The sequence below is a fragment of the Bos javanicus genome, chromosome 10, assembly GCF_032452875.1.
Source record: "Bos javanicus breed banteng chromosome 10, ARS-OSU_banteng_1.0, whole genome shotgun sequence".
Taxonomy (NCBI): Eukaryota; Metazoa; Chordata; class Mammalia; order Artiodactyla; family Bovidae; genus Bos; species Bos javanicus.
This window is the reverse complement of record NC_083877.1, coordinates 57,664,376-57,678,230: the sequence shown is the minus strand read 5'-3', so window position 1 is coordinate 57,678,230 and position 13,855 is coordinate 57,664,376. Positions and strand designations below refer to the sequence as shown.

General features: G+C 41.5%; 1 protein-coding gene across 1 annotated transcript in view; it reads right to left on the bottom strand.

Moving 5' to 3' along the window:
- Positions 1–13,855, bottom strand: part of MYO5C (myosin VC) — a 118,060-nt gene that overhangs the window by 25,044 nt on the left and 79,161 nt on the right. Inside the window, exons 26-33 of the mRNA XM_061428736.1 lie at positions 10,912–11,005; positions 10,560–10,623; positions 10,398–10,478; positions 8,785–8,965; positions 6,906–6,999; positions 6,111–6,174; positions 4,156–4,324; positions 507–594 (exon numbers count right to left, since the gene is read on the bottom strand). Coding sequence (XP_061284720.1) covers positions 507–594; positions 4,156–4,324; positions 6,111–6,174; positions 6,906–6,999; positions 8,785–8,965; positions 10,398–10,478; positions 10,560–10,623; positions 10,912–11,005 — 835 coding nt within the window. The remainder of the gene's footprint in view (positions 1–506; positions 595–4,155; positions 4,325–6,110; positions 6,175–6,905; positions 7,000–8,784; positions 8,966–10,397; positions 10,479–10,559; positions 10,624–10,911; positions 11,006–13,855) is intronic.

Sequence of the window (13,855 nt, the reverse complement as noted above, 5' to 3'; positions counted from 1 at the left end):
CGAAGGAAAGAAAGGCAAAGAATCTTTTTCCCTGGAACTTATAAGGACACTCAGTGTGCAGTTCAGTTCATGTTGAGGACTTCAGTCTGGCTTCTCAGCTATCTAATATATATCTAATTAACTATCTAGTATCTTTTCTTCTAATAGAAAGTAGGATATTGACCCCATGTAACAGAGAGGAAATAAACTTTAAAGCAGTTAAATCTGAAACTTTTTCACAATTCCATTTTAACAATGAGAGTTAAAAGAGAAAGAGGTTAAAAGCATTCCTTCCAGGGTACCCCTTACAATTACATGAGCACATCTGGTATCACCTGAGAGGTGGTGAGCCACCTGCCTGCCTTTAAGGATCTCCACTAGCCCATCACTGGGCCCCAAACACACCAGCGGAGACTCATTTCTTTAGTTTTCAAATTCTTTGGACCATATCAGGAAGTAATATGTCAACACATGTAAACTGTAGCTGAAAGTTCAAAAAAATTGGAACATGGATGTTGTTTTTCTACCTTTTTCAATTGTCTTGGTAAGAGTCTTCACTTGATCTTGTAACTTTTTAATCACTCTTTCCTTCATGTCTAACTCTTCTTCAAGATCCTACAAAAATCAAAAGAAAGAGGATGTAGCTCAGAAGCATCTTAATTCTATTATTTGGTAAGAACTTTGCTGAGCTGTAATTCACATACCACACAATTCACCCACTTAGTGTACACTCATGATTTTCAGTATAGTTGGTTGTGCAACCATCACCATCATCTGATTCCAGAATATTTTCATCACATTAAAAACAAACATATAACTTTTAGCTGGCACCTCTTTGCCCTCCTATTCCTTCCCAGCCCTGGACAACCACTAATCTACCTACTGTCTCTACATATTCGCCTATTCTAAATATTTAATATAAATTAAATCATAGAATATGTGGCCTTTTGTGTCTGGCTTCTTTCATTTGGAATAACGCTTTCCAGGTTTATCTGTGCTGCAGCAGGTATCAGTACTTCATTGTTCTTTTGGCTGTGGGATCTTAGTTTCCTCCAATCAGTGAAAGCACTGAGTCCTGACTACTGGCTGCTGTTGCTGCTGCTAAGTCGCTTCAGTCGTGTCCGACTCTGTGCGACCCCATGGACGGCAGCCCACCAGGCTCCCCTGTCCCTGGGGTTCTCCAGGCAAGAACACTGGAGTGGGTTGCCATTTCCTTCTCCAATGCATGAAAGTGAAAAGTGAAAGTGAAGTCGTTCAGTCGTGTCCGACTCTTTGCGACCCCATGGACTGCAGCCCTCCAGGCTCCTCCATCCATGGGATTTTCCAGGCAAAAGTACTGGAGTGGGGTGCCATTGCCTTCTCCACCTGACCACTGGACCACCAGGGAATTCCCAGTACTTCACTCCTTTTTTTTTTGACTGAATACTATACTATCCTATTGTATGGGTATACCACATTTATCTTGATCTAATTTTTCCTTGATAAAGCCATGCCCATCGTAGAGAGTTTAAAAATTTTCACACGCAGGTGTGAAAATGTGCTCTCTTGATGTCAGAAGCTGAAGGCAGAGAGGCTTCAGAGATTTGGGTCCCGGCTTTGCCTCTCCTTCCTGATAAAGGGGGTGGCCCTGCCTATGCTGAATTTGGCTCAAGAACCAGAAGAGTCTTGGACACCTATAAATATTTCCTATAAAGGGCAGAGAGTATTCAGGTTCTCCCTGAACTCCAAGGGCTTTGACACAGAAAGGATTCAGGCTTCTCTGATCCAGCAATTCCCACCTCGCAATCAGTCCCTGCAGCCATGGATGGGCCCTCTGGGGACTCTCAGAGCCCAGGGAAGTTGTGCTGTTTCCACTCATGGCTACCTCTCCCTACTACAGTCATGTTCCTGGCTAAACACATTAGGAGCTTTATCTGGCCTCACATGTGGGACTGTGGGCGCAGTTTCTTTCCTCCTATTTGAGCCTATTTTACAATACATCTAATAATTAAAAAGTCACCCATCAATCCAGAACCTGAGGAAATCACTGTTTATGTTTTATTTCATTTTTTTTCCTCCTAATATGGCATATATCCATTTTATAAAATTGGGTCATACTGCTTGTAAAGTTTTAAATTCTGTTTCTCATTATACTGTAGATATTTCCCCCATCATTGATAATATATCAAACTGTCATCTGATATACAATAATTTAATCTACCCACTACAGCTGGGCATCCTTTCTTTTTTTGCTGTGTCTAATAATACTATGCTGACCATTCTAGATGAAAATCCTTGTTCACATATTTAATTATCTACTTAGGACAGAATCTCAGAAGTTGCATCACTGAGTCAAAGGGAATGCACTTTCAGACATTCCTGACATTTGCCTCCAAACTGCCCCTAAGAAAGTTGACACCAATTTCTATCCCCTGAAATCATGTGTAGCTGGGTGCACTTCAGGGTGTTCTCACCAGCACCATAAGATCTCCATTATTTGAGAATCAAAAAAATACCTAGCTTTAATTTGGTATTTCTTTGATAAATAGAAGATTGCTTAAACTTTTCTTTCCAACTTTAAATAAATGATTTTCTTTGACTCAGAGGCTCATGCAGTGGGCTGAACAGTGTCTCCTTGAAATTCACATCCATTTAGATGGACATGTACACACTGCTTTATTTAAAATGGATAACCAAAAGGACCTACTTTATAGCCCAGGGAACTCTGCTCAATGTTGTGTGGCAGCTTACATGGGAGGGGGATTTGGGGGAGAATGAATATACGTACATATGTGGCTGAGCCCCTTCAGTGTTCACCTGAAACTATCACAAAATTGTTAACTGGCTATACTCCAATATAAAATAGAAAGTTAAAAACCCTTCATATCCACTTAGAACCACAGAATGTGACCTTACTAGAAATAAGGTCTCTGCAGTTGCAATTAAACCAAGGATCAATGTGAGGTCACACTGGATCAGGATGGGTCCTAAATTCAATAAGACTATCCTTACGGTGTGACTTGAGAAACCTATTCTCTGAGAAAGGCGTACCCCTCTCAAAAAAGATGGTCATCACCCAAGTGATGATCTGGATCATCTGACTGCTGCTGCTACTGCTAAGTCACTTCAGTCGTGTCCAATTCTGTGCGACCCCATAGGCGGCAGCCCACCAGGCTCCCCGTCCCTGGGATTCTCCAGGCAAGAACACTGGAGTGGGTTGCCATTTCCTTCTCCAATGAATGAAAATGAAAAGTGAAAGTGAAGCCGCTCAGTCATGTCCAACCCTCAGCAACCCCATGGACTGCAGCCCTCCAGGCTCCTCTGTCCATGGGATTTTCCAGGGATCATCTGACTAGAATGTATTATTTCCTATTAAATGTTAAACTCTCTGCATTCCTCTTTTTATATATATAACTACCCTTTTAAGTTAAGTTCTGACACTGCAAAATATGATTTTACCCTATCATGTTTTTCTTGTGAGATAGGAAATGGGGGGGCCTGATGAGGAGGAGCAGAGCCAGCGGGCATGTGCGGCCTGACCACTGGCTGGGTGAGCCCTTACCTGGTCATGGTCTTGGAGGCTGCCAGGCCAGGAAGGCGCCTGAGAGCATCCACCTCCCAGGAAACTACTCCATCTGCTACTCTGGCGCTTCTCATCCTTGTGGGTTTCACACACCAATACAATTTCAGAAGCATTTCTGGGAGCTAACAGAGTTGCCAAATGCCATTTTGACAGGGGCATTTATAACTGGATGAATACTTTCATAGTTTAAAAAGTTAGCCACCTATTATTTTGATCATTTCATAGAAGAACACTTTGACTCTGAAAATTATGGGAAGAGCATTTCCCCAGAAGCAAGTGGGGGTCTTGGATGGAGTAAGCTTTGTTCAGAGAAGGTCACACATCAGCCTGGCATCCTCAACATGCTCCAGGCAAGGCTGTTGTCATCTCAGACAAGCACTGCCCATGGGACAATGCTCAGGACCTTCCACTGGTCCTCTCTCAGCCTGCGTAAATCCCCTGGCTCCCCTGCAATGGCTGTAACCTCAGAGGCCACCTGTCTTTTGAGAAAAAGAAACAGATTGCTCCAGTGAGAGGTGGATGCTACTCATCAGATGCTTGGGGTGGCCTGTCCCCCCTTTCAGTGATACCTGCACACAGGCAGTCATTTATCAACAGGTTAGAAAACTTCTCACCCTCTTCTCCATAGTGAGACGAGATGCTTCCTGCTGGAAACTACTCTTGACTTCATTTTCAGTTTCAGATTGTTTCCTCAAGTGCTCACTGGCCTCCTGAATTTCTTGAATCTTATCCATCAGCTTCTCTTTCTCTTTGGTATGTATTTCATTGTGGGCTTCTATGGTCCTGAGGAAAGGATTAGGAAGTTTTGGTATAAATTTGATCATCATGAAAAATCAGTGGAAAAATAGTTTGGCCACCTTACGTGTAAAACAAATTGTACCTGAATAGGGGAGTGCTCACAGTGTGGGGGAAGAGACCAGGGTTAGTGGGGTATAGAAGTCCACAGCTGCTTCAGTCTCTTAACCTGATAAAAATTTCTCATCCTCACCCGCCCACACCCCTTGATGGCTCCCATAAGACATCCATACCCACTCACACCCTTATGACCAAAAGCCCAGTCATTATCTCCTTTGTGAAAAGCCTGGGATCAGATACTCAAAAATCCAGGGATCAGAGAGAGAAGAAAAGGGACCCCATCCAGAGTCCCAAAATGATGCCCACCACTTTCCTACACCTGGCCCCTACCCTCCCAATGAAGAAATTCTCTCTGGGATGTAGAGTGTTTATTTATTTTTCTTGAAATTAAGTATCTTGAGGATTTTTAAATTGGAATGGAACCTGAATGACAAGTTTGACATCTATTCCTCTGATGATAAATAATAATATGAGAGTCGATTTTAATCTGATTAGGATAACAAAATGATTGTGAATAAAATTCACAGTGAAGAAGTCAGGGTAACTGACTTTTCTAAAGATTATAAAATTTTCCAAAATATTTTTACCATACAAAAGCACAATCTAATCTAAGCTATAAAAATATTATTTGATATGAGCAATGTTATGTGGTATGGAAAAACACTAGGATATAAAATGGTACCCTATTAATGAATGTAAAGCTCTAAAATTGCAATTCTAACTTGAGTTACACATAAATAATTTAATCTAGATTTTATTATGAAAGAACTGAATCAAAATAAAGCTTTAAAAATGTTTTACAGTTATGATCCAGTGATTCTATGAATGTTTGTCAACTTCTCCATGATGGAAAAGTCAGCAGGAAATGCATAATCTTTCTATATTTCTAAGAGAGAGGGAAGAACCCACGCACTGTGTGTCTGTACATGAATATGACTAAGGGAATTCACCACTCTGACTGGAAGAAGTTCAGTGATGAGTGGAAGTAAATTACACAGGTAAGGATCTTGGAACACAAGACACTGAGGAAATTGAGGGTTTGGGCAAATGCCTCACTCACCTTCGCACCTTCATGTATTTGTCAAAGCTCAATGTGCATTTTAAATGAATTAAAACACCACTGATGATTCTTTTATCTGCTTCTCCAGAGAAATGGTTAAAATTTCTATTAAAATAATTTTTGATCATCATCAAAAAAATTTTACACAAAGTATCTCAACAAGCTCGTCACAAAACATTTTTCTCACAAGGTTCCACCAGGGGCTCTGTTGGTCAGGATGTAATTTGGGGGAGCAGTTATCAAATGAAGATTCTCTATCAAAATGGATTTTAAGCCTCACCCTAAGTGGCCTGCTGAGAGAAACACTGTCCTCTCTCATACGATATTATTTTATCAGTTTTTTGAAGATATAATTTATGCATATGGCATAATGTTCTAAGGGCATAAACGGGTACACAGTGAAAAGCAAGTCTCTTCCATCTTCCGGGCACCAGTCACCCAGTTACCCTTCCTGCAGGCAACCAATGTTTTGTTGGTTTCATTTCTTGTACAGTATCCCAGAGGAGGGTGTGTGTGTACACAAGCATTTATTTTTACACCTGAAGAATATCTTGCTTTTGTGGCTTAATAACCTTCTTTGGTATCTCCCACAATTTCAGAAAAGCAAAGCATTGCATGAGTGTGGGCTTGAGGTACATGCAGGTTGACACTTACTTGCTCTGTGTTCCTTCTTCTTCTTGATTGTGATTCAACTGATTTGACAATTCTTCTAGTTTTCCTAAGACAAGAAGAGCTATCAGTCGTTTGGGGGGTCATACCACTGCATTCTGATTTGGGTTTGATCATATTTCATATTTTCAGTTATCAGGAGTCCTAAAATGCACCCAGCTAGAGATGAGGTTTTATTTGATCTGAACAATGTTTAAAAACTTCATAAGCCATTATTTAAAAATTGTGATATTTCACATAAAAACCTGGATTTCTATTTTTTCTTTAAAAATAGGAATATCAAGCAACACTGGAGCCCGAGATCTTAGTCGGCAAAAGTCAACAGGGCTTGCTTGGAGGCAGCTGCCGCCTTCAAATGCCTATGAATCTTACTGTACTGTCCACACATCCCACTTTCACATTTATGTCACCTAAGTCCTGGGAGAATCAGTTTGACAATGACCTTTTGATCATTTCTTGGATACAGGAAACCATTTTCTTTTTCAAAAAAACTTTCTATTTTATATTGGAGTAAAGCCAATTAACAATGTTGTGACAGTTTCAAGTGGATAGCAAAGGGACTCAGCCATACATATACATGTATCCATTCTCCCCCAATCTCCCCTCCCATCCAGGCTGCCACGTAACATTGAGCAGAGTTCCATGTGCTGTACAGTAGGTCCCTGTTGGTTACCTATTTTAAATACAGCAGTGTGCACATGTCATCCTCAACTCCCTAACCACCTTTTCCCCCAACAGGAAACCATTTTCTAAAAGCAGGTTCATGAGGGTTCCAGTTACCTTTCATGGTTTCAGTTTGTTCATTCAGGCGGATTTCGAGATCTCGCTTCTGTTTTTCCAGTTCTGAAATTTGTTGTTTAAAGTCTGGGATCATCTTCAGAGAAGAATTGGAAATATTAGAATATGAAACACTTTGATATATGAACTTTAAAATCCCAGAGCTGCTCAGAAGCAAACTAAACTGCCTAGATCTTTAACCCCATGGAACATACGTCTAGAATAGTTATGTAAGACAGCTAGCCAAGGTATTAGACTGGATGAAATCATGTTTTTTACCTCAAGACCTATACTGTCACAAGAAATACCAGCATGCTCAGAGTGTGTGGTTCTCACCCAGCTCCACCCTCCACATCCCGGAGGGCTCCTGGAGGGGCACCATCTGGGAGGATTTATGGGAATTCTCTGCTGAGCTGAGGGAGGGAGATGGGAAGAATGACAACCAGTCTCTTTGGTTCAGAGACATGATCTCCTCATCAGAAATAGGAGAATCATCTCAAAGGGGTCCAGCTGTGCCCTGTGAATTCCAGGCCACGCACTGCTTTCTTATCAGAGGTCTGGAACGATCCAATAAGTTTCATAATCCTCTGTCCTTGTCTAGCTGTATGCTTGTTTAAACGTCCACCATTTCTACTTGTAGTCAGGTGCAAGTGAAAGTCGCTTAGTCATGTCCAACTCTTTGCGACCTCATGCACTATACAGTCCATGGAATTCTCCAGGCCAGAATACTGGAGTGGGTAGCCTTTCCCTTCTCCAGGGGATCTTCCCAACCCAGAGATCGAACCCAGGTCTCCCACATTGCAGGCATATTCTTTACCAGCTGAGCACAGTCAGGTAAGGAGAGTTTTTTTTCAACTGTACATGTTTATGAAAACACCTGTGCCTCTGAAGTTAAGATGAAAAATACTTGTTTGATTGTGCAATCAGATCTTACTGTAAACTCCTCATTAAAGTTTCAGCCAAGTAGTAAATAAAAATGTGCAGGTCCTTAACTACTGTTTCACACATCTGCTGTGCCCAGGGTCATTTCTCCTCACCTGCTGACACATCCTTGAGATTTCCTAATACTCCCAGGTTAGGCAGAGGAGGAAAAGCCAGTAAAGAAGTTGAGAAGGAGCAACCAGTGAGGTGGGATAAGAAACCCAGGAGAGCATGGTGTCCTGGAAGCCAAGAGAACAATAAAGAGGAAGAGGGAGTGATTAAAAACATTACCAAATGCTGCAGAGAGATTAAGACCAGGGTGAAAAGGAATCTTTGTGTTCAGTTCTGTGCAGGCAGATTCAGTTAGAGGGAGGAACACACCGCAGCATGGGGTGGCCACAAACAGGAGATGAGTGGAGCTATCACAGCCAGATGGCATGGAGAAGTATGGCCAAGTCCCCCAGAGAAATGGGGCGGTGGCTGCAGGGGGTATGGGGTTAAGAAAGGCATGTTTTTGATAATTAGATTCCTAAGGCATTCCTTCATACCAGTAGATAAAAGTGAGAAGGAAGAATTAGACAAATGCAGTGGAGAAGAGCAGGCATCATGGAAGAAGGAAGTTGTTGAAACAGTGAGATGAAGAGCTAGAAGAGGGCAACTGACCTTCCGCATGCAAGCCCCTCTCAAGAGGTACCTTTTTATCTTTATGCTTTTTGTGACTTTCCAAGGGGTTGGGGCTAGATTTAACATATATAAATTTAAAAGCACACACAAATCACAGAACTCGGACTCATCCCATGGTACACACTTTCAAAATGCTTTCTAGGCTGGTGTAATTTTATAGTTTTATCTTATGAACCAGTTCTTTCACTCCTGGAAAATGTAATTTGTTTTCCAGCTGAGACACTGAACTTTACTTCACTAAAGCATAACATCTCTAGAATAAAGGCTGAGATCATACCATGTTTTCCGATGTTAGCCTGGTAACTTCATGACGGATACTTTCATTGATGTCATTCTCTTCTCTAAATAATTTCTGCAGGTGGTTGATTTCCTGACTTAGATGCACCACTTTGAAGTTCAGAGCTTCAATCTCCTTTTCATAGCAGTCCTTCTGGGACTGGAAATGGTTCTCCAAAACGCTGTCAGAGGAATGGTCAAGAAATTAACCACATGGTCTTTATCCTGATGACAACTCTCAGCAGTTATGAAAACCCACAATCAGCGCCAGGTGCTAAGCACATAAAGTTCACCTGTGTCCAAAAGGTTACAGGCTATGGAATTAGTAATGTATAATTACAAACTTCAGCTATGTGATGTTATGTGGTATTAACAGGTAGTGGATGATAAAAAAATTTTTAGACATTTAAAAAATTATGTTTCTATTCTAATAATTAAAAGTATGCTCTGTTTGATGCAACAATGATAAAGACACATGTCACTACACATTTTTCAAAACCCATAGTATGTACAACATCAAGAGTGTAAACTATTGACTCTGGGTGATAATGGTGTGTCAGTGTAGGTTCATCGGCTCTAACAGATGTACCCTCTGGTGACACATGTTGATGGCTGTGTGTGTGTAGGGGTAGGAGGTATATGAAGAATCTCTGTACTTTCTGTGAACCTAAAAGTGCTCTAAAAATAGTTTATTAATTTTAAGAAAGCAAACATATTAAATTTAAACACATCTATATATCTAGGAAAGTGAAAGTGAGGGTTGGTCCATAAAGAAGGCTGATGGGGAAGTCACTAAGTTGCGTTGTACTCTACCGACCCCATGGACTGTAGCCTGCCAGGCTTCTCTGACCATGGGCTTCTCCAGGCAAGAATACTGGAGTGGGTGGCCCTTTCCTTCTCCAGGGGATCTTTCCACCCCAGGAATTGAACCTGGGTCTCCTGCACTGCTGAAGGCTGAATGCTGAAGAATTGATGCTTTTGAATTGTGGGGCTGAGAAGACTCTTGAGAGTCCCTTGGACTGCAAGGAGATCAAACCAGTCAATCCTAAAGGAAATCAACCCTGGATATTCATTGGAAGGACGGATGTTGAGCTGAGGCTCCAATACTTTGGCCACCTGATGCGAAGAGCCAACACGTTGGAAAAGACACTGATGCTGGAAAAGATTGAGGGCAGGAGGATAAGAGGGTGACATAGGTTGAAATGGTTGGATGGCATCACTGACTCAATGGACATGAGTTTGAGCGAACTCCGGGAGACAGTGAAGGACAGGAAAGCCTGGCATGCTGCAGTCCACAGGGTCACAAAGAGTCAGACATGGCTTGTGACTAAACAATAACAACAATGTATCTATAGAAACACTGGCTAACTTGTTTGCTATCAGTTTTCATTTAATAGGTTATGTGTTTTACTACTTGGCCAGTTATCCCACAGAGAGATTGTTCTTCATTATTAAACTAACTGCTCAATCCTTGAAGAAATCATCCCAGGAATTATGAGACCATTCTGTAAGGAATTTACTTTGTCAATCAAATCTATGAAAGGTAAATTTTTGACTTTGCAATAGTATTTTGTCTCTGAAAAACCATGAAAAATCCTGAGGGAAATTTCTCACCGTGTTGCTTTCTTTAGTCCTTCATAAGCAAACCAAAGTTCTCCATCCTCATTTAAATGTTCCAAATCTTCCAGAGAGAGCCTGAAACATGAAGAGGGTGAGAGAATCATTTCTCTCATGTATTATGTGTTTCTAAATACTTGTTCACGCAAAAATGATTACCTGTTTCTTACATCTTCAATGTCATAGCTCTCAAGAAGTTGTCTGGTGATCTCCGACATCTTTTCTGAGGGGAAAAGGCAGAACTGGAATAAATTACATTTTTGCATAATTTCTATTTTCCCATTTCCTTTTTTAAGGGCCCGGTCCTCTAGCCCTACAGACTCTCTAGCTAACCATCTCATCAGCTAACTTACCAGCTATCCAACCAACCAATCATGAAGCCAACCAACTATTCAACTTTCCATATACCCAACCAACCAGCCTCAGATCAAAGGACACACTGCCCGAGTGGAGACACCTATGATGCCTTCAGCCTGCCTGCCATGGACTCAGTGACTCATATTTTCATTACCTCTCATTTCCCTTTTCTGGGACTGCACATGTTTTTCCACGTCTATCTTCTGTGTCTGAAGTAACTCTATCTCCTTTTCAAACTCAGAGATCGTCTGAATCCCAGCAATGACAGAACCATGTGAAGAAAAAACAGCTGTCACAATTTACAGCAGACAAAGGGAACACTAGTACTGTGTATTGATCTACGCAAGTTGTCCTCACCAGTTTCTCAGTTAAAATCTTGTTAAGCCCTCACTGCTCAGAAAGTTTGGCCATAAAGTATTGTTTAACTATCTAAGCTACTGTTATTCTCACATGTACTTGGTTGTATCAACCGAGTTAGCCCCCCTACTATATAAAGGGAAAAAGTAAGTCCTTACTACCTGGGGTGGGGATGGGGAGGTGAGGGAGCTGACAGAAGTCCAGGCACAAGGGCCAAGTTCTCTCTCACTCTATGATGGAATCTTGCACACAAAGAAGTGGGCAAAGTCATCACCTATTTAGGGTTTGGGCTGCAGCTAGTCTTAGATGGGACTGAGTGGCAGGGCCAGGGTGCGCCCTGGGTCTGTGGGAGTTGGCAGGGAGGGCATGACCCGAGTCCAGGAGGGGGGCGAGGCTGCTTGTGGGGAGAAGGCTGCGTTCTGCCTGTATTCACCTGTGAGCTCAGGTTTGTACTTGTGTAGATGTGGGAGCTGTACAGAGATGAATAACCCCTCCTGGATATTCTTTTCTGTTTTTGTGAGTTGTCATATCAGTGTGTATTAAAACAAAAAAAAAACTTTATCAGTACTGGTGAATTTTTGTGTGGCCATTTAAAAAAATTTTTTTTATTTTGCATTATCTAGTCATTGAACTCAGTCATGTCCAACTGGCTCTCACAACATCTTTAAAAAGTGATTGCTATTTATTTGTATCATTAAACACAAAAGCTTTTAAATTACTTTTCCTTAAAATGTACTTATGAACAGAGCTGAATATGCAGCTTGCCTTAAAAATGGGGAGGGACGTGCTTTAAAAATCAAGCATTTAACAGAAAACATAGTCAAAGTATTTTTAGTTTATATGACTCAATTTTCAGGTACAATTTTCAGAGATGAGCTGGAACTGATGTAAGGCCAGATGTTTATATATATGATCTCCCTAAACTGATAGTAATTCTTAAGAAGGCTTATCAATTGAGATTAGGTTTGGCTAATATAAAAATGAGATGTGCCCTTTTTTTGTTATTGATAAAAACACAGAGATAGAAAATCCAAGACTGAGAGAACAGTCCCAGGCAATTTCCAGCTCAATTACTCCACCATGCCTTTCAGCAGCTCCTGTTCTTATGGTTCAAAATATCTGCTGGAACCCCAGTCTCCCACCCACATCCCAGGTGGCAGATAGAGAAATGGAAGTGGAAGAGAAAAGGGTATACACCTTATCTGTGAAAGTAAGCATCTCACAGAAGCATGACTGAACAATGGAACGCTTCCATTTATGTTACCCATTCATGGAGTTGTAACTCATGACAAAGGAGGGTGGGGATTGAAACAGGAAAGCCATGTGTCTAGATCGCTACTATTGTTTTTAATTAAAAAACAAGGAGAAAATATATGTGTAGACTATAACCTGCAGCTTCTGTTACTGAAGTGTGGTGTAACAGTGTTTGGGACAGATAAAATTTTGCCTGTGAAATAAAAAAAAAAACAAAACATCAAAACTGGTAAATTTTTGTGTGGCCATTAAAATTTTTTTTTTTTATTTTACATTGTCTAGTCATTAAGATCAGTCATGTCCAACTCTTTGTGACACTATGGACTGTAGCCCACCACACTCCTCTGTCCATGAAATTCTCCAGGCAAGAATACTGGAGTGGGTTATCATGCCCTTCGCCAGGTGATCTTCCCGACCCAGGGACTGAACCTGTGTCTCCTGCGTTGCAGACAGATTCTTTACCATCTGAGCCACCAGGCAAGCCCATTTTGTATCAGGGTGTAGCCAATTAACTGTGGAAAATTCTGAAAGAGATGGGAATACCAGACCACCTGATCTGCCTCTTGAGAAATTTGTGTGCAGGTCAGGAAGCAACAGTTAGAACTGGACATGGAACAACAGACTGGTTCCAAATAGGAAAAGGAGTACGTCAAGTCTGTATATTGTCACCCTGTTTATTTAACTTATATGCAGAGTACATCATGAGAAACGCTGGACTGGAAGAAACACAAGCTGGAATCAAGATTGTCGGGAGAAATATCAATAACCTCAGATATGCAGATGACACCACCCTTATGGCAGAAAGTGAACAGGAACTCAAAAGCCTCTTGATGAAGGTGAAAGTGGAGAGTGAAAAAGTTGGCTTAAAGCTCAACATTCAGAAAACGAAGATCATGGCATCTGGCCCCATCACTTCATGGGAAATAGATGGGGAAACAGTAGAAACAGTGTCAGACTTTATTTTTCTGGGCTCCAAAATCACTACAGATGGTGACTGCAGCCATGAAATTAAAAGACGCTTACTCTTTGGAAGGAAAGTAATGACCAACCTAAATAGCATATTCAAAAGCAGAGACATTACTTTGCCAACAAAGGTTCGTCTAGTCAAGGCTATGGTTTTTCCTGTGGTCATGTATGGATGTGAGAGTTGGACTGTGAAGAAGACTGAGTGCTGAAGAATTGCTGCTTTTGAACTGTGGTGTTGGAGAAGACTCTTGAGAGTCTCTTGGACTGCAAGGAGATCCAACCAGTCCATTCTGAAGGAGATCAGCCCTGGGATTTCTTTGGAAGGAATGATGCTAAAGCTGAAACTCCAGTACTTTGGCCACCTCATGCGAAGAGTTGACTCATTGGGAAAGAGTCTGATGCTGGGAGGGATTGGGGGCAGGAGGAGAAGGGGACGACAGAGGATGAGATGGCTGGATGGCATCACTGACTCGATGGACGTGAGTCTGAGTGAACTCCGGGAGTTGGTGATGGACAGGGAG